This window comes from Apis dorsata, unplaced genomic scaffold, assembly GCF_000469605.1.
Source record: "Apis dorsata unplaced genomic scaffold, Apis dorsata 1.3 scaffold_161, whole genome shotgun sequence".
NCBI lineage: Eukaryota > Metazoa > Arthropoda > Insecta > Hymenoptera > Apidae > Apis > Apis dorsata.
This window is the reverse complement of record NW_006263450.1, coordinates 67,981-95,294: the sequence shown is the minus strand read 5'-3', so window position 1 is coordinate 95,294 and position 27,314 is coordinate 67,981. Positions and strand designations below refer to the sequence as shown.

At 28.9% G+C, this 27,314-nt stretch overlaps 5 protein-coding genes and 1 long non-coding RNA gene across 15 annotated transcripts in view; 4 read left to right on the top strand and 2 right to left on the bottom strand.

Moving 5' to 3' along the window:
• LOC102680472 (protein yippee-like 1) overlaps positions 1–2,833 on the top strand; it is a 16,149-nt gene extending 13,316 nt beyond the window's left edge. For both annotated transcript variants that reach the window (XM_006613623.2, XM_006613624.1), the window contains 4 exons: positions 365–863; positions 1,033–1,076; positions 1,289–1,397; positions 1,496–2,833. In XM_006613623.2, the coding sequence (XP_006613686.1) occupies positions 762–863; positions 1,033–1,076; positions 1,289–1,397; positions 1,496–1,585 (345 nt within the window). In that variant the 5' untranslated portion in view covers positions 365–761 and the 3' untranslated portion in view covers positions 1,586–2,833. The remainder of the gene's footprint in view (positions 1–364; positions 864–1,032; positions 1,077–1,288; positions 1,398–1,495) is intronic.
• Positions 2,834–5,031: 2,198 nt separating this feature from the next.
• On the top strand, positions 5,032–7,382 carry LOC102680889. Its single transcript, XM_006613625.2, has 5 exons — positions 5,032–5,279; positions 5,714–6,060; positions 6,121–6,392; positions 6,473–6,704; positions 6,772–7,382. The coding sequence occupies exons 1-5, from the start codon at positions 5,254–5,256 to the stop codon at positions 6,942–6,944; spliced, it is 1,050 nt and encodes a 349-aa protein (XP_006613688.1). The 5' UTR covers positions 5,032–5,253; the 3' UTR covers positions 6,945–7,382.
• Positions 7,383–8,574: 1,192 nt separating this feature from the next.
• LOC102679988 (FGGY carbohydrate kinase domain-containing protein) lies at positions 8,575–11,337 on the bottom strand. Its single transcript, XM_006613620.2, has 10 exons — positions 11,066–11,337; positions 10,882–10,993; positions 10,577–10,814; positions 10,371–10,498; positions 9,995–10,177; positions 9,705–9,912; positions 9,498–9,648; positions 9,325–9,399; positions 8,980–9,257; positions 8,575–8,906 (listed from the first exon to the last, which is right to left on the bottom strand). Exons 1-10 carry the CDS (start codon positions 11,246–11,248, stop codon positions 8,819–8,821), a joined length of 1,644 nt encoding a protein of 547 aa, XP_006613683.1. The 5' UTR covers positions 11,249–11,337; the 3' UTR covers positions 8,575–8,818.
• Positions 11,338–11,843: 506 nt separating this feature from the next.
• Positions 11,844–12,891, top strand: LOC102679193 (ribonuclease P/MRP protein subunit POP5). Its single transcript, XM_031509539.1, has 4 exons — positions 11,844–12,126; positions 12,288–12,433; positions 12,538–12,707; positions 12,774–12,891. The coding sequence occupies exons 1-4, from the start codon at positions 12,107–12,109 to the stop codon at positions 12,888–12,890; spliced, it is 453 nt and encodes a 150-aa protein (XP_031365399.1). The 5' UTR covers positions 11,844–12,106; the 3' UTR covers position 12,891.
• Positions 12,892–13,193: 302 nt separating this feature from the next.
• The window catches only part of LOC102679322, a 29,897-nt gene continuing 15,776 nt past the window's right edge, over positions 13,194–27,314 (top strand). For 4 of the 9 annotated variants that reach the window (XM_031509533.1, XM_006613616.2, XM_031509536.1 and 1 more), the window contains exon 1: positions 21,469–21,682. In XM_031509533.1, the coding sequence (XP_031365393.1) occupies positions 21,620–21,682 (63 nt within the window). In that variant the 5' untranslated portion in view covers positions 21,469–21,619. Of the gene's footprint in view, positions 13,629–21,442; positions 21,683–21,962; positions 22,070–23,688; positions 24,461–24,864; positions 24,882–27,314 lie in introns of those variants that run through there. The other 5 variants (XM_006613615.2, XM_006613613.2, XM_031509535.1 and 2 more) reach the window with 5 other exon arrangements.
• On the bottom strand, positions 19,628–20,018 carry LOC116185331. Its single transcript, XR_004150165.1, has 2 exons — positions 19,972–20,018; positions 19,628–19,871 (listed from the first exon to the last, which is right to left on the bottom strand). It is a non-coding gene; the product is annotated as an uncharacterized LOC116185331 (long non-coding RNA).

Here is a 27,314-nt window from a genome sequence, read left to right as displayed (position 1 = left end):
ATATATATGTATATATATGTATATATACGAGAAAAACATGAAATTTTTCTTCCTTTTTCTAAAAAAGAAAAAAAATATTTTCTTAAATGTTTTTAATGTTCTCATTTATATAATTCTTTTCTAGATATTATCTTAAGACAGAGATTCATGATAATCGAATTGAACGCATTGCGTTAGATTAGATCATGCGGCTATTCCTGACAAAGATATATAACACGTGTCGTCATCGTACGCGTTATAAGCGCGTAATTTTAAGTTGCACAATACATAGGAAGACATTATAATTTTTTCATATCAGGAGTCGACGACGATTAGAGATAGGACAAAAATAAGAGAAATAATATTAATAATTCGGCGTTCACAGATGTCCCCGAACCGGCGCTGTCTGAACCAGCTCAACAGCTGATCGGAGTACGAAGCGGCGGTGAACGGGGCCACTATTGCACCACCACCCCGCGATTTGGAGAAATTCGTTATATTAATCGGCCGCTGGTTGCTAACGGCCAGACGTTTCCACGAACAAGAGGAGAAGACGACGAGCAGGAAAAAAAAGTGGCGTTTTGACACTTGATAAAACGAGGGAAGAAAATCAACGACGACGACGACGACGACGACCACGACGACGACCACGACGACGACGACGACGACGACGACCACGACGACGACCACGACGACGACGACGACGACGACGACCACGACGACGACGACGAAGAAGAAGAAAACAAGGGCGAAGTTTCCTTTGCTTGCTTGGACACGCCATCATGGTCAAAACTTTTCAAGCATACCTGCCCTCGTGTCACCGCACTTACTCGTGCATTCACTGCCGTGCTCACCTCGCCAACCACGACGAACTCATCTCTAAGGTGAGCCGTGCTAGATCAGGTAACGGACAGACTTCTCGCATTCACTTCCGAGCTCGGTACACACAGCATGTATACCGTGATATGCGTATTATGTGTATGTATATATTGTGTACATATGTATGTAGCTATGTACAGTCTACTGTAATAAGCTTTTTCCTTTTGATTGCAGTCCTTCCAGGGCAGTCAAGGTCGTGCCTATCTCTTTAATTCCGTGTAAGTATGCTAATGTCTTCAGAGTCACAGAGGCAAGATCGAATCGTTTGTTGGAAAGTAGGACACGATATTTTATTTGTGAAACTTCTCATGTTTTTCACATTTCTCTTTCTTTTCCCCTGCTATTTCTATCTATTCTTTCTTTCTTGACGCTATAAGATGTTTATATATAAATAATGGTGATTGAATGATCGTTCTCTTTATTGTTTTAGGGTGAACGTGGGCTGTGGTCCTGCGGAAGAGCGAGTTCTCTTAACTGGCCTTCATGCTGTCGCTGATATTTATTGCGAGTGTTGCAAGACCACCCTTGGGTGGAAATACGTGAGTTCCGTTTTAAATTTTTTTTCAAAAATATTTAAATATACATATCGAACGATCGAACCGAATATTCTCTAATATTTCATTTGGAAATTTTATAGGAGCATGCGTTCGAGTCGAGTCAAAAATATAAAGAAGGAAAGTTTATAATCGAGCTTGCTCATATGATCAAGGAGAATGGATGGGAATAGATTGAGTTGGGGGTAATCTACTACAGCAAAAGAAAGAGAATACCTCTATAAAAAATATACGAGGCCCATCAAAACTTTTCCTGATATAAGAATAATGCCTACAATGTTGTTCTAATTGCAATGTGCGGCCCCCTCCCCTCTGTCAAACCACCAACGAAAGTCTGTGATTTCATTTGTGATTTGTAATCTTAGTAACTTTTTATGTTTCGGACAATTCGACGCTGTTTTTCGTTCTTTCCGATCGATTCATCATACAAGCGATGACACTGGTGATCCGCGGCGTCGCGGATCGATCATACAAGGAAGTATTGTAAAGAGAAAGAAAAAAAAAAAAAAAAATTATTTTTCAACAAACTAAAAAAAAGAAAAAGAAAAAAGACGGGAGGGAAACAAGAAAGAAAGAAAGAAAAAAAACATATAGAATATAAGGGATAAAAAAAAAAAGAAAAAAAAAATGATAATGATGATAATAAGCGATGGTGAATACGATGACGAAGGTGCCATGGTGGAAGTAAAAGTAGAGAATCGCTCTGTTCGAACAATGGGGTGCCCCCCTAATTTTAATTCATTATCTTTCTAGACATTTTATCGTGAATGTCGCAATGATAAATATTAAAAATTAACGCGTGGGGCACCCCGATGAAAAAAATCAAGTTTTTTAAATCCGTTATTGCACCGGAGCAGCGCAAGTGCCACGGACTTTGCTGGACTGACTGCCTGCCCGCCGCGTCTATCATTGGAATTTCACTGCCGATATTCCTAATATTAATTAAGATGACTGTGCCGCATAGTAGGCGACGCAGCTGGTAGTTTTTAGAATAGCTTACAAGTATAGCATACTAAAGCCTATGTTAAAATATTATAGGACCTCATGGATATAGAAAATAAGGATGGTGTGAAACGGAAATTGAGAGAATGAAAGACGGAGTGAATGTCTTACATGTATGCTGTGTGCAAGAGAAAAAAATGAAGTAAAGAAAAAGGTTTGGTTAATTGTATCGTGTGTACATGTTTGATTTTATGTTCACCATGCCTGCCAAACTGTCTGTTTATCTGCCAGTCGCCATTACTGTTAGTGGAAAAAAAAAAGAAGTAACGTATTCTAACATGTTCACGTTTTTGTCGGCTCTGCAAGGTGTGGTATGACTGAATCTTTTTGTCGTGAATAAAAAATATTATTGGACTGCGCCTTCTTATGCACGCACTATAGAATATATAATATTGAAGAAAGAAAAATGAAAAAAAGAGTTTAAAAACAAAACAAATTAATTGCTCATTATTTTTAATATCGATCTCATTTGTAAATATTAAATAGAGTTCAGTGACATCGCAGATCACTATTTTACTCGAAGCCCAAATGTATGATTGATTTTCGTCGGTCATTAAATGAAAAAAATTTTATTACAATACTGATTTATCATTTTCACGCTAAACCATTATATAATGACGTAGCGACATTTTAACATAATTAATTTTTTTTTTATTAGGACATCATATTTTTGAGACTGTTTGTGTAAATGAAATGGTGTAAACTAATTTTTAGGCGGCTTTTAATGTTACCTTCGTTATTTTTCTTTTAAATTTTGAAATGATTAAAATTGAAGTTATTTATTTTAAGCATGGAGATCACAACATTTGTGACGTATCAATAATCGAATTTTAAAATTAAAATAAAAAGTATTCATTATTTTTTTTGTTTTACATCAATACGAAGGTAGCAAAATGTGCAGGCGTGAAAAACATTTAATTTTTATTTTTTAATAACAATAAATATATCAAGAAAAATATAATTGTGAAATAAATGTACAAAAAATTGGTCATTTCTTATTATGCTAGATTTATTGAAAAAGTGCAAATTGAGTAATGGAGTATATAAAAATTTGGTGGGGTAATTATTAAAATATCTAAGGAAAGTCATGTTTATCATTTAAAATGCATACATATGAAAGTGCAGTATGAATATTTAGAAACGTAATGAATGAATGTGCCGGCCTAATTCTTCATGCTGTCTCTTAAAGAGTACTTTTTATATTACTGTGCCGATGCCCTTTTACCCGCACTCACTTTTCCAGAAATCTTGTTGAATTGTCCCCACCAACACTAATTCCGTAGTTTTCAGCCTCCACAACATCCACCATTTCCACCATTACACAATTTTGCTTTGTAAAACATGTTCATAATAAAAAAGAAATACAAGGTATTTAATCGAAATGGACTCATTTTATTTTGAATGTAGAACTTTATTATTAATAAAAATTAAATAATCATAGAATATTCTATATATTGATTATAAAAATGAATAAAAAAATGATTTAAGGTCTTTTTTATCGATAGAAAAGAAAGGATAAGATAATGTATACAGACAAGATACAGAGTAGATCTAACATTCAATAGATTTTTATCCCGGAAGGGATTAAGACTTTCTTATCATTTTAGTGTCATTCTCAACATTATCGATTCGATTCAAAATAAAATTGCAATATTAATTGAATTTGAAATTAAATTTGAATATAAAATTACACATAAGAAATAGGATAAATATTCTATTATGCATATTACTAATCCTATATTTAAATTTCATTGTTATCGCTGAATATTGCTTCGTGTCAAAACACTTGTGTTATATTTAGAAATCATCGGTATACATTGTAAAACTTAAAATGTAATATCTATATTTTTTACATTAAAAATTAAAACACATTATAGTTTTGAAAGAGAAATAATGAAAATGTTTAATTGATATCCCTGACTAAGACAAGTTTAGATATAGCAAAATAAATAATGAGCGAAAGACAAAAATAGAATAAAAATATTGAAATCGGTACTATTTTCAGAAAAATGCAAAATATATAAAGAAAAAACAAAAAAAAAAATGAAAAAAGAATAGAAATAAAATAAGAATCGATTGCTAATACGATTTTTTGAATGTTTTAAATGATTTTATCAAAAAATAAGTTTTTGATATTTTAGAGATAATACTGATAGTGAATTTTTTTTCTATATCTATTCTTCTCTTACTATTTGCTGCCTTTGGTTAATTTATTTGCAACATTGATGGTGATTCTCATATTTTTATTCTATTTCTATCCACATTTTCCACATTTATTTTTTTTTCAAGAAACAATTTCTATATTTGATTATTTTTATTGTCTGTTATTAATAGTAACAGTTATAATAGTAGTAATTAGAAAATCTATGAATAAAATTCAATATATATAAATCGTAAGAATATTTAATAAAAGAATATATATTTTTAACAAAATTGTATTTTAACATATTTTTAATAAAAGAAATTATTTTTAAAATCTATTAAATTTATCTTTACTATCTTTAAATTTATCTTAATTAAATTGAATATAATTTCTGTATTTATCGGTTTAAATAGATACATTGAACATTGATTATTTGCGCAATCGGTATTTCAGAATATAAGATACAAAATTCCATTAAATGTTGGGTCTATCCTATATCTTGTTTGTGGTATATGTACAATATTCAAGTCGATGCGCGATGGCTGCGTAACATTGAGATTGCTCCGCGATCTTTTGTGGTTCCTCGTTGATTTCCTTATTTTTGTTTATCTTTTAGTTGGCTTAAAAATGTTATAGATTTTTCTAAGTTCCTTTCAAATTGTAAAGTATTTGTATATTGTGACTTTTATATCAAAAATGAAGAACGCAAAAATCAAAGCGAGGTAATTGATTCAATTGAATAGTTTTGAAGTAATTATACTTGTTGCTTCTGCTACTGAAAACTATTTCGATAATTATATTTATTTTTTTATAAAATTATATCATATATTTTCTTATTTATTAAGAAATTCATTGAAAAGTTAATATTTTATTAATTTTTTTTAATAATATCAAGAATAGTAAACTTTTTAACCTCGAAAAATATTGATTTTTTTTCTCACTTTTGTATACAATAGATACCTCAAATTTATTCGTTCATGTAGAATCAAATATATAGAATATATAGCTTTTTATTTTTTTTGTAATATCATATATTTTATATAATTTATTTTAATATTTATTTTTTTAATATCTTAAATAAGTTAATTATTAAATTAATTTAAATATTCATTGAAAATTATTATTTCTTTATTATCATCATAATATTTATTTTCAGACAATGTATAGAGAGATTTGGAGATCAAGGAGGCTATTTTGATGTTGTTGTAAGACCTATGTTACAACAAGGACATGAAGGAGAATTATGTGGCTGGTTAAAAGAAATGAGTTTAATTAGAACTGTTTCTACTTGTCCACACCCTGAATGTAAAGGAAGGAGTTTGGCTTGGAATCAAGCAAGAATTGTAGATAAATATAGTTGGTCTTGTCCTAATTGTACAAGAAAGCAATCTATTAGAGAGAATTCATTTTTTGTTGGAGTTAAATGTGACCTGAAAATGTGCCTTCAATTGATATTAGGATGGTGTCAAATGATACCTAGTGAACATACTGCCAATTATTTAGGTATGTTTCATATAAATTTTTAAATATTTTGAATAATAAATTTTATATATTTTTATTTAGATATAAAAAAACACGTAGTTAAGAAAGTATATGAGAGATGTGATGAAGTTTCTGAAAATTATGTAACAAGTCATCCAGAGGATTGGGTTCTAGGAGGTCAAAGTGCAATATTAATTGTGGATGAATTTCCTAATGGCTATATGACTGAAAATCCTTCTGATATAACTAGTGCTAAGAAACGCAACAATAACTCTCATACAATAGTATGTATAGCAGAAGCAAATACAATACCAACTAGAATGTGGTTTCATATGATTGAAGCATTTCCAGAGGTATTATTTTTTTTTTTTTTTAATTTTTATAAATTTTTTGCAATTATATTTTTTTTCATTTTAATATTATCATTCACTAGCCACTGAAGATAGATAAATCACAATGTGATATTGATAAATGCAACATGGTTAAAGAAGCTTTAAAAGAGATTGCAAAACACAGTGCTCCTGGTAGTTATATTGTAGCAAATAATCGAGCTCGTTGTTGCAGTTTTGAATTGCTACAAGAATTAAAACAATATAAAGTAATTAGCGTAGAACAACTCCAGAAATTTGATCCACCAGGAAAAAATAAACTTCTTAATAATCTAGGTATGTATGTATATTGCTTGTTATCAAATATTATATAAAAATATTATTATTAATATTATTTGTTAAGAAACAATTTGGCAAACTGGTGTTGAGATTTGCGAAGAAATTCAAGAAACTACACATACTCTAGGACAGCGTATAATATCAAAGCATTTATGGAGGCAAAGATTCGGTACGTCTCCTTCTACAGCATTTCAATATATGCTTAATCATATCGCAGAATGTTATCGCTTTGTTTAAATTGATTTATTTTAAATAGCGTATTTTTCTATACTGAAAAGCAATATCAAATGCTAGTGAATAACTTCTTTTTTTGACGATATGATTTTGTAAAATAATTTTAACACAAATTAATGTACCATAAGTATAATATTAATTACTAGTTGAATCGATATTCTATATTCTCTAAAATATACGCGTTATGTTTTGCATTAGCAATGGCCTTGCTAATATTAAAAAAAAATTATTCATTACTTATAAATGAAATATATATATTATAAAAAATATCTCATGAAAAGAATATTATAATCTAATGTTTCATTGAAACACGCACTTTGTGTCTTCCAAGTATCAAAATATTAATACTTTTTAAACTTGAATTTATATAATGATCGTTATTATAGTTAGAATTAGAATATAATGCAAGATAAACTTGAATTTGTTAATGCACATTTAAAACATACTGTTCACTTTATATCATTCAATTTTTCTACAAATTTAGATCAACAAACTAGTTATTAAAAGACTGATGATTGATATTGATATAATATCAAATTATTAATGAATCAAATTAAATTATAATTATCAAATTATATTTCTTCAAAATTTATAATTGATATGCTAATTTCAAATACTCAAAAAATTTGGATTTTAAAATTGATAGAAAGAACTTTTTTCTATTTGTTTCTTAATGTAAGTATATATGTATCAAAAAATTAATTTACGATTTTGTTTACAATTGTTAATTATAAGATTCTGTAATATTAAAATATTACCCAATCATCTTATAAAAAATTTAAAGTGAAATGTTTAATATCAGGTGCAATTAGTACCAATATATATATAAATTAGATTTAAATAGAATTAGATTTAAAAATTTAAATAAAACAAGTTCACAAACAATTGTCAATTTATAATGTGCTATTAATACTTACATTAGTTATAATACTTAACAAGAAACTAGTTTTATCCAAAGTTTTACACCAGTATTATTCTGAATAATATTCTATAATCATTTTAATGTAAATTAAAATCACATTTATATTTTGTTCAAATTATGGTCAGTTTTCTTTAGTTAAAGTCACTAATTTAGTGACAGAATATAGCAATTATATATCAGATGTGATAAAACTGACTTTGTGATATGGAATTGTTAGTTTTCTTTGTTTTTCAAATTATATCACTAAAGAATGAATAAAATATCAAGGTTGTCAAATTTTTAAGAAGTTTTCTTAAACAATGTGATAATGACGTTACTTCGTGCGGTAAAATATTATATATTAGTTAACAAGATAAGAAAATTATTTTATAAGTTAATAGAATTTAATATACTATATTATATACTATATTATATGATTAAGGCTTTTTATTCTTAAATAATATCATTTTATAAGATTACATAACAATATTGAAAAACAAAATTTTTTTATTAAAAAAACTAAAATATATACAATATTTTTATAACAATTAATTATCTAGCAATATTGTTATGACTTTACATGTTTTATATCAAATTGTAATGAAAAGTTGTAACATGTTTTATAAAATCAAATCTACATTTAAATATTAAATAAAGCAATATTATTTAATATGTCGCGTTTAAATCTATCATTTATCATTTATCATTTAAGGTAAGAAAATTCTACAAATATTTCCATATATATCTTTATTTACAACAAATAAAGATAAAAAATAAAATAGATAACAAAAATATATTTCAACATAATAATGTATATAAAATATTATTAATTAGTAAAAAAGTTGTATAAGAAATATCATATTTTTTTATATTATTTGCTAATTATGAGATTCTATAAGAGATTTTTTTTAAGTATAATTCCTCATTTTATTTACTATAGTGTTAATAAGTACAAATGCAGCACCTATGATAATAATTATAAAAATTCTTCGTTCATAATTTCTCTATAATCATTTTGATCTTGCACCATCTTTCGAAAAACTCGATATTTTTGAAGATGATACCTTTAAAGAAAAATAGTAAATATATTATACATCAAAAATAATTTAAACAATTTTTTTAAGCAGATTCGCTTACTTGTAGCATTTGCTTCTAGGTTTAATCATGGTTGCAGATCCTCCCATTGCTTTAATAGCATCATACATTGTATTAAATTTTTTAGCTGCATAAGATCCAAGAATTGCAGCCCCTATTAGTACTGATTCTTTTTCAATAGGACATAATACAGGTAAATCTAATACATCTGCTTGTATTTGTATAAATAATGGATTTTGACTTAGACCTCCACAAACTAATAAAGTATCTATTTTATGACCAGCAGCTTCTAATGTTTCCAAAATATATTTTGTACCATACTGTTAAAAAACATTAAATGTATTTTTTATCGTAAGAAAAATATAAAAAAATTAAATATATTCATACCGTTAAAGCTTGTACTGTTGCCAAATACAATAGTGCCAAGTTTTCTTGATCAACTGATAAAGAGAGTCCTGATATCTATATAATATTCAATTAAAAAATTTAATTTATTTATTTTATATTTATTTTATTTTTATAATTGAGTCAGTCACAAAAAGAACATATAATATTATTACCATTCCCTTAAGTGATGGATCAGCCAAAGGTGATCGATTACCATGAAAATCAGGCCATACATGAATATCTTTTGTTAAATATGAGATATTTTTTAAACCTTTTTGATCAGACATCGTTTGTAATAATTCAGATAAATATTGCTGTATATGTCTAAAAATTACATGACAAATAAAGTTTATGAATTTATATAATTTATTTTAACTTACTTATTTCCGCTTAAACTTTTCAAAATTCCTGGTGTCGCGGGATGAGTATCAATTATGTGATCAAGTAATTTTCCAGTTACACTTTGTCCTCCTTCACTCAACCATAATCCTGGAACCATGGCACTGAAATATGGGCCCCAAACACCACTAACAAAAAGTTTCTTCTCATTAACTATCATATGGCAAGTTGATGTGCCACAAATTAATGCTGTAAATTATATTCATTAATTACAAGGATCGAAACGATAAAAATAATATAGTATACAGTAGAAAATTTTTCATAGATATACCTAATCTACTTTGTAAATTATAAGACATGGCAGGTACAGAACAGCCTATCATACCAAGTCCTCCTGCATGTGCATCAATAAGAGAAGTTCCCACAGCTGTTCCTTTTAGGAGACCCAATTCAGATGCAGCTTTTGTTGATAATCCTTGGTTAACCGGATCGCCCGGAGCCCTCACATCATTACCTTCGTATTAATATTTCTCTTTGTTAAAATAAAGTAATACTTTCATATTATCTGTCTGAACATAAAAGAGATTTGTTAACTTGTTAACTCAAAAACTATATATGATTCAAACGAAATAATTTCCGTTTTGTAATCGATTTAAATTTACCTAAATAGAAACAATTCCGATTATTATATAGATTAGCAATAATACCTATTTTTCTCCAGTTATCTTTCTTAAGATCTTTTAAATGAATTTGCTCAAAGAATTCATCATTCCATTTATTGTTACCATCAGGATCAGCACTATAATTCCATTTACACACTAAAGAACATAAAGATCTGAAATCAAACTAAAAAGTTATACTACAATGTTTATGTTTTATATTAAAAATAAATTTTATATAATAATATTATTACCTTGATTCAGAACCTGTTGCTTTCCATGTTAGGAAATCAGGCAGATCAAATAGCAATGCTGCACGATTCCAAGATGAAGATAGATTTTTTTTCAACCATAACATTTTAGGAGTTTGCATTTCTAATGATATTTTTCCACCTACATACTGAAGCATATCATGACCTTGAGCATTTATAAAATCAGCTTCTTCTTGTGCTCTATGATCCATCCATAATATAACATTTTGTTTATCTTCTCCTATAAAAATAAAAATTTAAATAATGAATAAATATTTTATTTAAGTTTGAAAAATTTTGAAAAATACCTGTTGGACTAACTGTAACTGGTGATCCTGTTTTATCAATTGCAACCAATGAACATGTAGCATCAAAACCAATACCTTTTACATTATCTGCAGAAATATCAGCCACAACTGACTGCAATTAAAAAAATTATATATAATTTATTATTGATATAAAATAATTAAATTTGTTAAATTTGTTTTATACCTTTACTACATGGCAAACTGCACTCCAAATATTATCAGATGACTGCTCATAAAAATTAGGAGCAGGGTGAAAAATTTCAAGTGGGCATGTTGCCAATTTTATTATCTTCCCTTTAGAGGATACCAGAGCAGCTCGAGCACTTCCTGTTCCTACATCAACACCCACAAAGTAATCCATGTCCATATTTCTTAGAATAGATTCGTAAGTTTTATATCTTTCACTAAGAGAATTCAACTGAATGCTTTACTTCAACTAGAATCATTGTGAGCTGCAAATATGAGTAAATAATAGTTATTATCAGTAAAACTTTATGTAATCATGAGCTTTACTTTAATCTTACATGACCCTGAGATAACTCTTTCAGCAATAAGAAACAGTTAAGTAATAATAACACCAATAATAACTTGTTGCTATATAACTTTTTTATACATAAAATAAAAAAACATAATATACAAAAAGGAAATTATTATCAATGGAATTATTCCAAATAAACAACTTATAATTAAATTTAAAAATATAGGATATAAAAACATTGAAAACAAAATATAACAATGTTACGTAAGTAGAATGGCATAGTATACGTAGATCCATATATGGAAAGTATGTATAAAAAATTCTAAGTGCGTTATCGTAATTAATTCTACTACTTCGTATTACGATCTTTTTATATTCTTCGAGTGTTTTATATAAGTTCTATTAAAATTAATTATTAAATAAATAATATTATTGAACGATATAACAATATATTTAAAAAAAACAAAATATTATATTGTTAAAAAATAGTAATAAAAATATAGTATACATTGCACGCACGTGCGACTAGTTTGACAGCGACCTAGCAATACCTTAAGTATTGAGTAATAAAAAGTAATACACGTGGTAAAACTTTGATGTCACAAATTTTTCAAAACATACAGTTTCTCAATTATTTATTATTAAGTGATATAAACTTATAATTTATATATATAATTAATATTTATTTTTTTCTTAAGTAACTTTTTCTATAGAACTACATACTTTAACTCATTACATAACCTAAACATGGTTCGGTTCAAAAACAGGTAGCAATATTATATATTTTAAATATATTTGTGTTTATTTATCTATTTTAGATGTTCAATAATATATTTTTTATGCTTTCATTATAATTTTCAAATATCATACTTATAAAAATGTAATCGAAATATAATGTAATTAAAAAATATTCGAAATATATTTTTAGATATATAACATTTAAAATAACTCTTGGTGATAAATCTAATAAGCCTTTACAATTAAAAATTACAACTTTACATGTTGCTATTCAACAGAAAGTACAGCAATTGTATGGTGATTTTGGTGTTGCTGCGATAAAAGCTGGTTTTACTGGTAATATAAAAATTATAGTTTCATCAGTTATAATTTCAAAATAACAAAAAAATTGAAAATTTTGAATAAATATCTAATTTTATTTATTTTATAATCTTTTTTAGCAAAGTATTGTAATATACATACAAAAATAGCATTAGTGAAAACCCGTCATGGTCCTCATAAATTTTTATTGAAAGCCATCCCACTGATAAATGATATTGCAGGACGTTTGGTATCAATAGAAATACTTTATGTGGGTGCAACGTTAAAACATTGTTTTCTTTTTATCAAAGTAAGTAAATTTTTTTAGATTATATGCATAACAACATTAACAAACATTTGAAATTAAATATTTCAGAAATATCAACAACAAGAATTAGAACGAGTATGGAATACTCTTAAAACTGAAAGAGAACGAAAAAACATGCAAAATGCTTTAATGACATTAACTCCTGTCATGAAAGAATTGGGATAAAATTTATAAATTAGATGTATAATAATAAGATATGTTTTTAAATTAAATATTTAAATTAATAAATAAATGTAAAAATTAAAGAAAATTTTTCAAATACACTAATTTTTATAATTATTTATATAAATAATTTTAATTTGCTTATGTTAATTTGAATTTAACATTTCCATACGTTCCGCTGTTTAAGATAAAACGCGCGAATATTTCAAATTTTCAACCACCTATTTGTATATTCCACTGTTCCGATGAATCCTAGCAGCGTAGTTACCAGTCGATAGAGGGTGCACGTAGGGGTCGTTGCTGGTTGTCGCTAGTTGTCGCTGGCTGTTGCTGTTGTGTTGAACGTTCCTGTTATACAGGCAAAGTGACGGTGGCCCGTGTGAATATAGTTGGCAGTCGATCCGCGGAGGTGCTCTCAAAGTGGTGCGATAGTATAGTTCAGTATGTGCGGACAGAAGTTGTAAGTCGTTTCACGAAGTTATTTCGTGAAATGTACACCGATTTCTAACGAACGAAAAACGAATATATACGCTACATTCTCTTTTCAACGATTCTTCAGTTTGTTCAAAGAAACGTTTAAACGTAAAAATTAGAACGAAAAATCAACCGGCACGCCTCAACGTAACCGGCTAATCGTCAATTCGTAAATAAATGTGCTACGCATTAAAATCGACAAAGAAGCTTCAACTGGAGTATTAACTCCTCTCTTCTTTTTGAGGATCTAACATTTATATGCTTAAGGTAAGAAAGAGGCAGTGTCCTTCTTGTATAGGTTATCGATTTCGTTTCCGCGCTGTTCAAGGGGATGCACTCGAAATTCTCAATGTTTGATGCAAATCTATTCTGTTCTCCTCCCTTTGTTTGCGTTTTTAATTAGCTATCGGATTTCATTAAAAAATATATATATTTTTTCGAATGGAAAGATCGATTTATAAAATCAATAATGTCGCACCCTTTATGAACAAATGTCATCTTTTATGAAATATATAATATCGAATATCGAAATGGTAGTAATTTTTATTTTGCACTTAATGATTCATTTAAACATCATTTATTCCAATAGAATGTTGGCCATTGAACTAATAACTAATTAACGATTAAACTAATAACTAATCTAAATTTTCTTCTTCAAATATTAGCTCAAAATGTAATCATATCGATAAAACATTTTATTGAATTTATTTTTTATATAATTTCTAATTTAAATTCATTTTTGATTTCCAATTATTCGATTATCGAATGAATATAATGAATGTAATTAAAAAAAAAATATTAACAAATTAATGATTGAAATTCGAAACGAAGCTGTAACAATACAGAAATAGCGAGCTGCTCGATTTCTCGACTAATTTATTTGGAAATAGTTGCGCAGGCTCTCGGAAGCTGTACGAGCAGATGTCATTCCCGCTCTTAAGTATAGTCGGCCGAGACCTTTTTTTTTCATTCTGTATATCGTGCTCCCCAAATTACAATATGCTTCGTCAGAAATAATATTGTGAGCATGTTGTTGGCTGGGAGTCGAATTATTTTCGCAAGGAACGTAATAACGAAAAGAATATACAATCTATAAAACTCCTTCTATGTTTCATATATTATTAAAAAGAAATCTTTCACTTGATTAGTTTTCATATTTGAAAGAATTATCGATTTATCACTAAAATATTTGTCATATGTCCACACATTTACATTTGATTGGTTATAATGTTTTTCGTCTTTTTAAATTTATTCGTTTTTAATCTCATATACAGTAAAGTGACAAGGACGTGTCTATTTTATATACATGGACGATTCCAAATAGATACTTACATTTTATAAATAAAAATTTAATACAATATCCAATTTTTTTCTAAATTTTTGACATGTTTATTTATAAATTACAAATATGATAATTTTCAAATTTAGCAATTTTTTTCTATTAAATTTATTAATAAATATATCTAATATTTTTTTAATAAATTAAATAATATTGTTTACATATTTTCATACTTTATAATTCAGAAGATCTTTTCAAGTATATTTTCATATTATTTCATTGTGGTATAAAAATTATAAATATATGTTAGATATTTTTGGACTTACATATATACTATAATAATTTATTTAATGAAAATAATTATATTAAAAGCATATTTTTTCTAAACAGATGTTACTCGTATAAGGGTGCAATATGCATGAACAGGAATAATTTTATGATCTTTATGGTGACTATTCATTAAGTTTACACAGTAGAACGTGTTACTCTGCGGAAAGAGTAGATAAGCTTGTGTAATCGTTAGCGATAGTGGCCTCTGAAATGACTTAATATAAGCAGTGCTCTTCCTTTATACAAAATTTTTATACTAAATATATAATCTTTTTTTTTGTATAATTTAATTTTGTTATGAAAAATAAATAATTTTTTATAAAATATTTTTTATATGATTGATAATTATCAATCTTTTAAATATTATTTAAAATCAATGAAGATATTCGATGTTTGAAAATTTCTATCTATTTGTTTCAAATAAGAAGTTACATGATCTTAGAATATATAATATATACTTTTTCGCTATTTATTATATAAACTACTGGTGGTCTTTCGTAATGTACTGCAAGTAGGGCATAAGGATGACCATTACGTAATCCTCATGAAAGCGAAGTTATTTGCAGATTATATCGTTTATTTTGACGCCGGTTTCAGATCGTCAAATATAACGAAACATGCCATATTTCTTGTTTTCAATCAACCTTATCTTTAATTATTTATTTTATAATTTTGTTATTTTATTAGAGAATTAAAATAAATATATAATTGACGTGTAATAAAAATAAATATATAATTGAAATAAATATATAAATAAATAAATATAATTGACGTGTAATAAATTTGATAATTTAATTTTATCAAGTTACAAGTTACAATAAAATAGTTGAAAAATTATATTTTTGTTAAAGTATAAGAAATTACAGATCCTAGATGGAATAGCATAACATTTTTTTCTTTTATTTTGCATTCTAAAAATGTCGCAATAATTGTACTAATAAGTTTTTTCTAAAAAAAAATCCATGCATTTAAAATAATTACTTTCATAATAATATATTTAAAGAGCATAAATCATTCACAGTAGTGAATAAGTGGAACAGAAATAAAAAGTAATAAAAAGTTAAGGTGGAGGCCGAAATTGCTTTTCACTTTCAGAGACATGAGAGGCGCCATTGCTTTCTGTGATGGACCAATTATATTACGTAAATTAATTAAATTATTTTTAAAAATTTTCATACACTTTTGTATTTTTATATTTTTGTTTTCTTTTTTATTACTTATATATTTCGATTTTATAAAATATTTTAATGATATTTTCTACAATATCATTATAAATTTTTCTTTTTAAATATTTATATCACTTTAATTATTATCTAAAAATTAAAATATGTCAAAATATTCTGATACTTTATTTTATTTCCAATGAAATATTTTAATTCCAATTCTTTGATATTTTTTAAATTTTCTTATTCTTAAAATATTTAAATATTTTTTGTTTCTAATATAATGTTTTAATTTTTTTTCTTTCGATATTTTTTCCATTTTTCTTATTTTCAAGATATCTTAAAAGTTTTTATTTCCAATTTAATTATTTAATTTCTCAATTTTAATTTTTTCTAATTTTTTATTATCAAAATAATCTAATATCTTTTTTTCCAATAAAATTTTTTTTATTTTTCATTCTGGCGTTGAAAAAACGATTTTTTTTCTTATTAAATTCTTTCTTATTAATTCTTTTTTCTTATTAAATTCTTATTGATTTGTTTAAAAAAAATAAATATTGCTTCGTCAGTAAAAAGCGCGAAATTGAATTTAATCATAGTGTATTGATACAAGGGAAATCTTGAATAATTGTGATATAGTAAAAGTGGTAAAAGTAGAATTTTTTTTCTTTTTTTCTTTCTTTCGTTCTTTCTTCCTTTCCCTTGACATGGCATGTATAAACGATATTTGTTTAATGTTTACGCCGGATGAGAATAATTTACGGGGCAACGGTGCACGTCTGCCAAGGAAATGTGTTTCCATGTTTTTAGTCTCCGTGAGAATGTTTTTTCTTCAATGAACAGATAAACCCTTTTATGACAATCTTTTCCGGGCACGTGTTGACACTAATTACTGATTAAAATGTGCAATTATTTTCACGAATAATTTAATTTAACATTGTATATTTGATAATTGATTAATTAATTTAACATTGTATATTTGATTTCCGATTTCGTGGAAATTCTTTCATGGAAACTCAGGATTATATGAATTTTATATAATTATAGTTTAAATATTTTGAATAATATTAAATTGAGAATTTTATTTATTTATTTATTTTATTTATTAACTTTGTATTATTGTATCATTATATTGCTATAAGAAATATATCATCTAACCTTCGTTTCTGCACTTTATATATTAGAAGGGTTGTAAAATTTCAATTTGAACGACTGGAATGAATGAATCAAGATTTATATACGAATCGTTATATATGAGAAAATACTGGTTGTCAAATTTATCATACTAAATCATATCAAATCGTACACTATAAATTATACTCATTTGTTTTTATAGAAAAAAACTATTCTTTTAATATCCAAAATGCATATTCAAAGAATTCTAAAATTTTAAAAATTTCAAAAAAAAATATTATACATTTAGAGTTCTGAGTTTAGAAGAGTTTTAAGCTTAGAAGATTGGTTGATTTAAAAATCTCAATCCATTTTTAACAAAAAATCATCCTACAACGAATAAAATGCAAATATTTTTTACACTATATATTTTTTCCACTATATAAGTACATAATACACGATTTACATAATTTATAGTAACGACCATAAAAGTATTATAGCTAATCCATTTATATTTCTTTTGTGCACGTGTGGAGACATCGGATATCTCGCGTCCTCGAACACAGCCTATTAAAATAATTAATTTATGGAAAGTGCAGCTATTGGGAGAGACGACGAGAAAACGTGGGACGAAAAAAGCGTTTGTGAATTGCACGCGTAGGCCGTGTTCTCGAGTGCGTGCACGCGTCAGGAATCGCGTTGACACGGTGACCCTCGATCAAGCTGTCTCTTTCGAGGAGCATCTCATTAGCTGTAGCTGCAGGGATTCTTGATAAAGAGTTTATGGAACTGTAGATATGGAACTGTAGATACTTTTTTGTATTAGTTCTTCCTAGAATCTTCAACATTTAAATTTTTATGTAAAAAGAAAAAAATCTTAGATACCTTAGATTCTTAGAACATCTCCAACAAAATTTTGTTACCTCCATTACGTTTCCATTTTTGTATTCAAAAAACGATCTTACGAGTCATAAACTTTATACAATCGTTCACCAGCGATTCTCTTGGCATTTCCACCCATAATTCAAGGTCAACTATGCTCTTTATTCAAAAAGAACGGTAGGATCCCATCTAGATTAACGAGGCATATTTCAATGCATCTCGTTTAACTGTAAAAACTCGGCAAGATAGTACTTGCATATAAGAATTACATGTTTAACAATGTAGCGCTGTTATTAACGTAGAAAAACGTTAGACACCAATCTTACCAGCTATATACATACCCGTGTACCACGATTATTTTACGAACGAAGCGATTTCGTACGCTTTCTCCGACCACGATCAACAACGATGGGAATAAACCGTGGATAATACGGAGAGCGGAAGATACTTTGCATAATGCATGAATAGAGAGAGAGAGAGAGAGAGAGAGAGAAGAGAAGGGAATCTTGGTATCTAACAATCAGAATCACTTGCCAGCCCTCGTCTAATAACTATTTCTATCGCAAGAGATATATCCTCATTGTCCATCGTGCAAGTTGAAAAAACAGCCACTTTTCACCGTCATTGTTCGAACACCACGCTTTTTAGATACTTCTTTTCATTCAACTTTCCTCGATTTCTCGGTCTTCTTAAGTCTTCTGAAGAATATTTGGTCTTTCGTTTCTTTAACTCGGTTTTATACTCGGCTCTTTGAAATTGGACGTTAAATTTTTCAATGTGTTTGGGATAATAGCGTTTACTTACTGGGTAAATTCATTATTTTAGTAGTAGAATAGGAAGCGAATGGCTCGGTTAAACTAGTCGTAAGATTTGTCTAAGCTCGAGGCCAAAAACTGGTGCCGGTAAACGGCCTCTGCAGAATGCAGAGTCGCGTTTCTTCATTTGACGAAGCGGCCTCCTCCCTTCCGAGAGCATGGGCTCAGATTAGGCATCTGCACGTCCGGCTCGCGGATATATTTACCGTTCAAATCATTCTACACAGGCTGACCTGACCACAGAACACCCGCTTTGAATCGTTCTCGTTGAATTATTCTTGCGATTTATCGGCACTATTCCATTCATTCTAATTATTCTTGGGATTTATCGATACTGTGACCTTCCGTGAAATTATTCTCACGATTTGTTAATGGCAGAAATTACTTTGGAGAAAATTATATTATAGGTTATAGGTTATACATTATTATGATATATTACATTATTCTTTTTAAGATTATTCTCATTATTCTTTTCTTGTCAGTCAATTTGTTAATTTCTTTGAATTACCGTTCTCTGAACTATTTTCTTAGCGTTCTTGGATATTTTGTGTAGATTCGTGGAGAATTGTTTTAGATATTATCTGTGAACAATTTTTTTTTAAATATAATACAGAATTAATTTGTACAGTTTATTATTTATTATTAAATTAGATATGAAAGAAATTCCTGAGAAATTTTTTTGTAAATCGAAATTAGATCTATTGAGAAGTATCACATTCATTCTTTGAGATATTTAATAAAAAAGTTGGAAAAAACGTATCTTTAAGTTGGTCATGATCAGACAGGGTTTCTTAACGACGCTTTAAAGGCAGTCCGCAAATAACCCAGGGGAGATACGAGTTTGGAAGACCGTGCCAAAAATTCAGTTTTTTTAACTGCAATATGTGGGGATTCAGCATTTTTGTCATGGATTAATTAGAATTGCTTTCTCTAATAATATCTCAAATAAAGAATTAAATAAAAAAATAATTTATGCGTATTTTTTCCAAAAAATGAATAAAATATGCAAAAAAATTTTATTTACTTACTTTTTGAATACAAATTAAATTTGTATAATTACATACTTATCAACTCTTCTTGAGATATTTTATTTTCGTTGAAACCTTGAAATTTTATTGATGAAGCGTTAGGAAACATAATGTTTTATATTTATATTCAGTTATTAATATTCTTCGACCCTTTAGAAAATCTTTACTCACGCGCTCTAATTAAGAATATTTTTTTTTTTGAAGATACAAGTGCACTACATTTTTATACTAGATAAAAAATAGGATTTATCATAAATTTTGTCGTTAATGTGACAGTTAATTAAAAAATATTTTTCCTTTTAAAAAATTAGAAAAATTAATAAAGACAAAATTTTTATTTTAAAAGTTCATATATTCTTTAACGTAATTTCATATTTCAAATATTTTGTGTCAAATTTTTCAAACAAATGGTAAATATTTTGCATGAAAAATGTTAGTGAAAATGTGTTCCAGTCGATCCCGTATATTCCTGTCTACTATTAACCAACTGCTTTGAAACCTTTTGCTTTTAACGCTTCCAGATTTACGTGTTGGTTAGTATATAAATCAGTCTGAAATGAATTTCTCCCCTTTGAATCGTTGAAACAAGACAATTCTTCTTCTCGGTCAATTTTATAAACTCGTTATTTATCTCATTAGATTTTTCGTAATACATAAACTAAAAAGAATTAAGTTGATAAAGAATTATTAAAAGTTTATTAAATTTTAAAAATGAAAATTAATTTGAAAAAAAATTGGAATTTAATAACCTTGCTAATTCGTTAGAATTTCACTTTGTAGAATAATTGTCACTATATCTATATTTTTTAGAAAAATTATTTCTTATTTTTGCATAACAAAAAGTAATATTAGATATTTAACACTATCTATTTTTATGTCACACTTATTTTATATTACTATTTGATATTGAAGAAAATTGAGAATAGAAATTAGCATAACTGAAGTTGGTGACATCATGGAAGGATGAGGATATATCGAATAAAGTCGATATATATATCCTAGGGATTTTTAGCGTATAAATTCAATTGAGAAACGCCATAGGAAGCAAGTTCAAATAGTGAATCGTTGAATACAAAAGCTATTGCTATTAGTTTATTATATATTATATATATAGTTAATCTTTAAAAATAGTGCATAAATTCATTTAGAAATTATTTTAATCAAATGCATAATGTTTCGAAAGGACTATACATAGTGATAAATTTTATTTGAAAATGGCATTTCATATATACTAACCTAATATTGTTATCAAGAATATTGCACTGTAGGCGGGTTACATTGACCCATGGTGTACATAATGTGTAAATACGATGAAAACGGGCAGGGTTAACGCGAGTAGATTTATCTGGCTCGTACACACGTGGCCCTCCACACGCTCGCCCTGTGCAAACCCCACAAAGATCGTTTCCCTGGGGGGGCGCCCCACCATGTGGCTGTCATTGAGTCATCGAACGTGTGGAACAGAAATATTAACGCGGGTCTGCAACTGCTTTCGATTCGCACGATCGACATTAACGGCCTAGACTACGCGACGCGTACAATAAACGTGTGCAGTGTGTGTAATCAGAAAAGTAATGTGAAAAAAAAAGTGTGTGTAAATTGTGTATAGTTATTGCATGAGAAAAATATATGCAAAGATATAAAAGATATGAAATATAGTGAAATGGTATGTGTGATTCGAAACAATCAAAATGATGCGTCACAAAACATGGTATGATTAAGAATGATAATTTTATATAAAATTGAGAAATAGATACGATGTAATATACAATTCATATATATATTGAATGCGAAAAATATTAAATTGCCTATAAGTCACTTCACGAAAGAAATAGAAAGATCAAGATATGGCGTCATTTATTACGTGTCTCAGCTGGTGCATTGTCTAAAATCGATTAAATCCATCGTGATTGCGACGTTATCGATTGTAGGAAATAAAATTGTCGTATCCAGATTTCAATCGTTAGTTAGCCCTTCTAATACGAGGGAAGTCAAATTGCTAATAATAGACGTTCAGTGTCATAGGTCAGGTACCTAGAAGTAACTCGACTTGAAGTAAAGACGCGATGATAAACTGAATTTAGGATTCCACTTGTCGGAACATAAAAGAAACTAGTCTCGGAGGTTGTTTGAATATTTATATAGTTATTATTTATTTAGTGTTATTTTAGTGTATATACGATAAATTACCAATATAGAAAAGATTTCATATCTAACCTTTTGATTAGCAGATTAAATTTATATGTGGTTTGTATATTTATGTCAGATTTTCAAGTGAGTATATAAATTTTCATTTAAATTATCAAATTTTCAGTTAATACGCGATGCAGGGATTACAAAAAGAAGCGTGATAGTTATTTCTAGCACCAAACGTTCACCTTTGACGCGTCGACTCGGCCGGAATTTTGTTCGTTTTCTGCAGGGCCATCTGCGACCTCGCCATAATATTTGCACGCCAATGCACGACCTAGCCGGAATGCAAAGAACGCGAGGGACCGATTCGCTTTCGTAGCGTCATCGCAGCTGCGTTTAACCATTGAAATTATGTATATCTAACGTGCATTAAAATCTGTCTTTTCATAGTTATTTTCTTCAAATTTTCAAAACGCATTCAATCATTCTGTTTATTCATGCCTGAAATTTTGATTTCCAAATTTTTTATTCTTCAATTTTAAATTTTAAATTTAAGATACAAACTAGTCTAAACTGCATCGTCAGATAGTTTGCATTGTACTTCCGTTATAGTTCTTTTTCGCGAACTTACCAAGCATACAAAATAAATTCTTCTAACTTATCTCTGGTAACAAGAATCGTCTTTTCTGGTCACGTAACCAATTACTACTATCCACTCATGATCTAACACCGTTAATGCATCCATCACTATTATCTAATCTACTGCATACAAATCAAATTACCACACACCCAGTAGCTAAAACCTATAGTTCAATTATAGAATTTGAAAAAAAAATTTTTTTATTGTTTTAAAAAGAACATTTCCTCGAATCGAAATAGCACCAATAATGGTTCCGTTGCAATATACAATATATAACAATAGCGCGCGCCATATGTTCCGTTGTTCCATTAAGAGAACTTCCAAAAGCTTCTTGAGACTATTTCGAGTGGTCACGAGCTTAATGTAAACTCGCTAAAAGCCGCTCAACCAAGACAACTTTTACGATGAAACTCCGCCCTTATCGATCATCTCGTTAAATAATGGTCTATTTTAACTTTTAATTTCTCCTTGGTTGTTATTGACCAATCAGAATTGGAATTATCGAGTCGCATTCCTCTGGATGTTCTACGACCTGCAACTGTGTTTCGATCGTTCATTACACACATCGTTTGATTCGCGTGGTTGCCTTTTTTGGTCACGTCTTGGACGTAGTCCGAACTTTCGTCGGCAGAGTGATGTAACTATCTCCCATCATCGTGAAGATAGTTGACTCACTGGTCATTTTGTTTTTCTTCGCCTTGAAGGAGAATCGATATTGTTTATCGCCCGAAATGTTTGCGCGCGAAAGTGATGGCATAGTGTAATCGTAAATTAATGGAGTTTGATATTTCGATTATTCTTTTGAGAATCGATTCATGGGTATTCATAAAATAAAAGTTAAAGAATTAGAAAAATTTTAATATTATAATGCAGCATTGAAATAGAGGTTAGATTATAGAGGTTAGGTAATAGAATTGAAAAATATGTATAAATATATTCGTTATGATTCATAAGTAATGTTCAATAATCTTGATCAATCCTTGGCATCAGTCTGTTCTGACGTCATTTGTTAAAAGGTTCAGTAAACTTTTGTTATTGAATATGTGTTATGATTCTAAAATTAGTATACATTTTATTATCGTTGTAGATGTCGAAACGAATAATACATGCCAATGAAGTGCACAATAGAGACATTCCTCTATATTTCTTCACTAAAATACAGATTGTCAACCAGTTGCACAAACCAGGTGTTTGACCCTCCGTAAAAGCCAGTGATTCAACTTTTATTGTTAGCGAGACTCGTAAATCATTCTTTGCAGGGGTCTCCCTCTTTCTCTGTTATTGCTCCAACAGTCTTCATCTTACCATTCGGAATTCTTACCGAAACTTTTCAATCTTTCTCCACTGTAATTCATAATCGGAAATATCTTCGCGTAGAATTCGACACGGACAAAAGTTGGATTCGATCCAAGCAACAACAAGTAGAATCTGAATTAATTCGTAAAATCTTCGCAACCACGCTCTCTAGTTTATTTCTAAATATATTATGAGTGAAATATCAATATCTCGCTCTCTCTGGTGATTCAACTCTCATAAATGTAAACCTAAATACAATTCTGACGCGAGTCAACCTGGGTGACTTAAGAAAGCAGAGAAGTCAGTACTTACGACGACCATCGAACGAACGAACGAATTGATATCGAGTTCTTCTTCTCTGTTATTGTTATTTAATCGGCATCGATGTTGCTATCATTAGCCGGATATCTACAGCTCAAGGTAAGATCCAAATTATATTAAAAACACACGATATTTTTAGACGATCATCAAGTACTAATCGTGATTCGAAAAGCTAAGCAAAGGTCGTTGGCTTTTTTTAATTCTTCATGTAATTTCAATGTAATTAATTTGGAATAAGCAGAAGCGATTTATCACGAATGTTAAATTCATGGTATATGTATACATATGTGTATACATATAATTATAACGATCTTCTGGGAACGAGAACGTTCTGAATTGAAAAACCGTTGGAATGTTATCTTCCACGATTTATGATTGTTTGTATTCAGTATCGCGATATAATAAATTCTCATGGAGGAAATCCATGTTCTCGAAAGCTCAATAGTTATTAACAATAGTTATATAATTAATTTTTTTTCGCGAGATAATAATATGATTGTACAACTTCAATCTACTTAAAATTCATAAGTATTTAAGCGCAATTTAAAAAAAAAAAGGAAAAGAGAATTCTTTGTGCTTTATTGATATAATTTTTTAACGCGTGACTTAACGTGTGATAATTTTATAGATAATCCATCAAACTGAAATTCTTTGTTTCGTTTCGAATCAAATAGCCGGTAATTACGCTACTTTCAAACTATTTTTAAGTAATTGAAAATAGAAACATTCGTGGTATGAATCATAACGAAATAATTTTACCTTGCTCGTTAAAATGACGGAACACTTTCACGCATAGCGATGCAAATTTTACGTAATGCAAAAAAATCTAAATTATTTATATCTAATTTATTTTTAATATTTCTACAGAAATAGTTGTATGTGTAGAAAATTTTTTCTTAACCATTTAGAAATCCAAACGGAATAATTTGGATCACGCAAGTAAAATTAAATAAAATATTTCGTGATGATTTTTTTTTCTGAAATTTTTTTTATCTTTATTTTAATCTATATTCAAATATTGAAAATTATTTTATATTATTCCGTCAAATTTTAGAAAAATTTGTCGAGTTCTTAATAATCCTGTTTTTAAGTGATCTTTAAGTGATCTTTTTTTAGAAAGTTTAGGATTCTAAGAATTAAACTTTTGATAAAATAACGGAAGAAGTTCACCGTTTCGATCGATCAAGCGTTCGAACGTGAAGCAAGCTTCACGCAAGAAATAATTTTTTTTTTTCTTGTCGAAGAAACAAAGGGAGCGAACGATCATTAAACGGGATGATTGACGATCATAGAGGCTGAAACGGAACGAAAATGGATCACGCAACAGGGTTAGCCATCGTCTTTTTCGCGTTACGCACTGTACTACCTTATTTGGTTTCGTCTTCATGCGAGTTGCGGCACGAAATTGCATAAAAGGCTTCCTGCACGATCTTTCTGTCTGCTTATGCTACATAATGCAATCCGTTTAACTCGTATCACAGCTTTAAATCCTTTATTATTATATACATCTTTTCACCCGAGTGAAATTGAAACATATATGAAAACAAAAAGTCAAAATTATGAATAATCGGCAATTTAAAACGTTTGAGCGAATATAACAAATATTTTTTAATTCTTTTCCTTTTATTTATTTTTTTTTTCTATATTTGTAATAATAACCAGAGAAAAAAGAATCGAAAAGATTTAATCCTCCACCGGATTTTTAACGTTGCAAAATTGTTGTTATTTCATTTCTTAATTCTCGAGGCAAACGATGGAAAAAAAAGAGGCTCCTTTGAGAGTTCAACGAGGGACATTGAAGCGAGAGCGTCAACGAGAAGGTGCAAAAGTCCGTGGAAAACGCGCGCTTCCAGTCGGTTGATTCGAACCGTTTGCAAGCTGAAACGCGTTTCAGTTCGTTTTTTTTCTTCTCCTTTTTCTCTTTCTCCTTCTTCTCCTTCTTCTTCTTCTTCTTCTTCTTCTTCTTGTTTTTCTTCTTCGGTGTGCACCAACTCGTGTTCGCTTCTGGGTTAAACGCTGATCTAAATACGAAACGTGAAACTGCAATACTCTTGCGACCGTGGGGTCTGAACAACTCGACGATCGTGCGAGACGTATATTCATCTACTGGGCGATCCGATAGAAACGAAACAATCTTAATCGTCTCCCCTTTGAAAGGAATTTTTCCCGATTTTTTGTTCGAGTTTTAATTGGATATAAATTAATTAGGGCACGCTTCTTAAAATTTGTACATGTGTGAAAAACCAGACGTAATAAAGTTGTAGTAAGTGATTCGTTACGTATAGGGTGATACGTAAGTTTGATAAATTGAGTGTATTAATTGAAAGAAACATTTGGTGGATTTTTCTTTAATGAAGATCAACCTTGACATTTTAATAAGATGTACACAATTCGGTAAAGTAATTTATTTGTTCGATATTATTTGGATACGTTTCATCTGCATTGCAGGTAATTTGTTATCATCTGATAAAGAGCTGTTATCGTTAATATCTCGATGTTACATGCATTAGAGCTATCATTTATTAAATATGGCTATACTTTTTTTATTTTAAAAACACATTTTAAAATCCATTATTACATTTGATTGGTACCATATATATTGACGATGTTATCCGTTATCGAAATTCTATTATATATATTTCGTTGGAAAAATTGATTCGAGAAACGTCTTCTTCCGTGAAATCACATTTGACCCTTATATGGAACGTAAGAAAGAGTGTTCGAACAGTGATTTCAATTGTATCATATGACTCGTTACGCTAATGGAATTTCCATTAGAATAAAGTATATCGCGGATAGCCAATATTTATACTGTTCATCGTGAATCATCACCCGGTATATAGCGTAAGCATTGTCTGCCCGAAGAAGTGCACGTGTCCTCATTAACGGGCGTACGTTTCACCGAGTTAGGGTAGAATTTTAGCGAGCGTTCAACACGCCCTATTCATCTCAC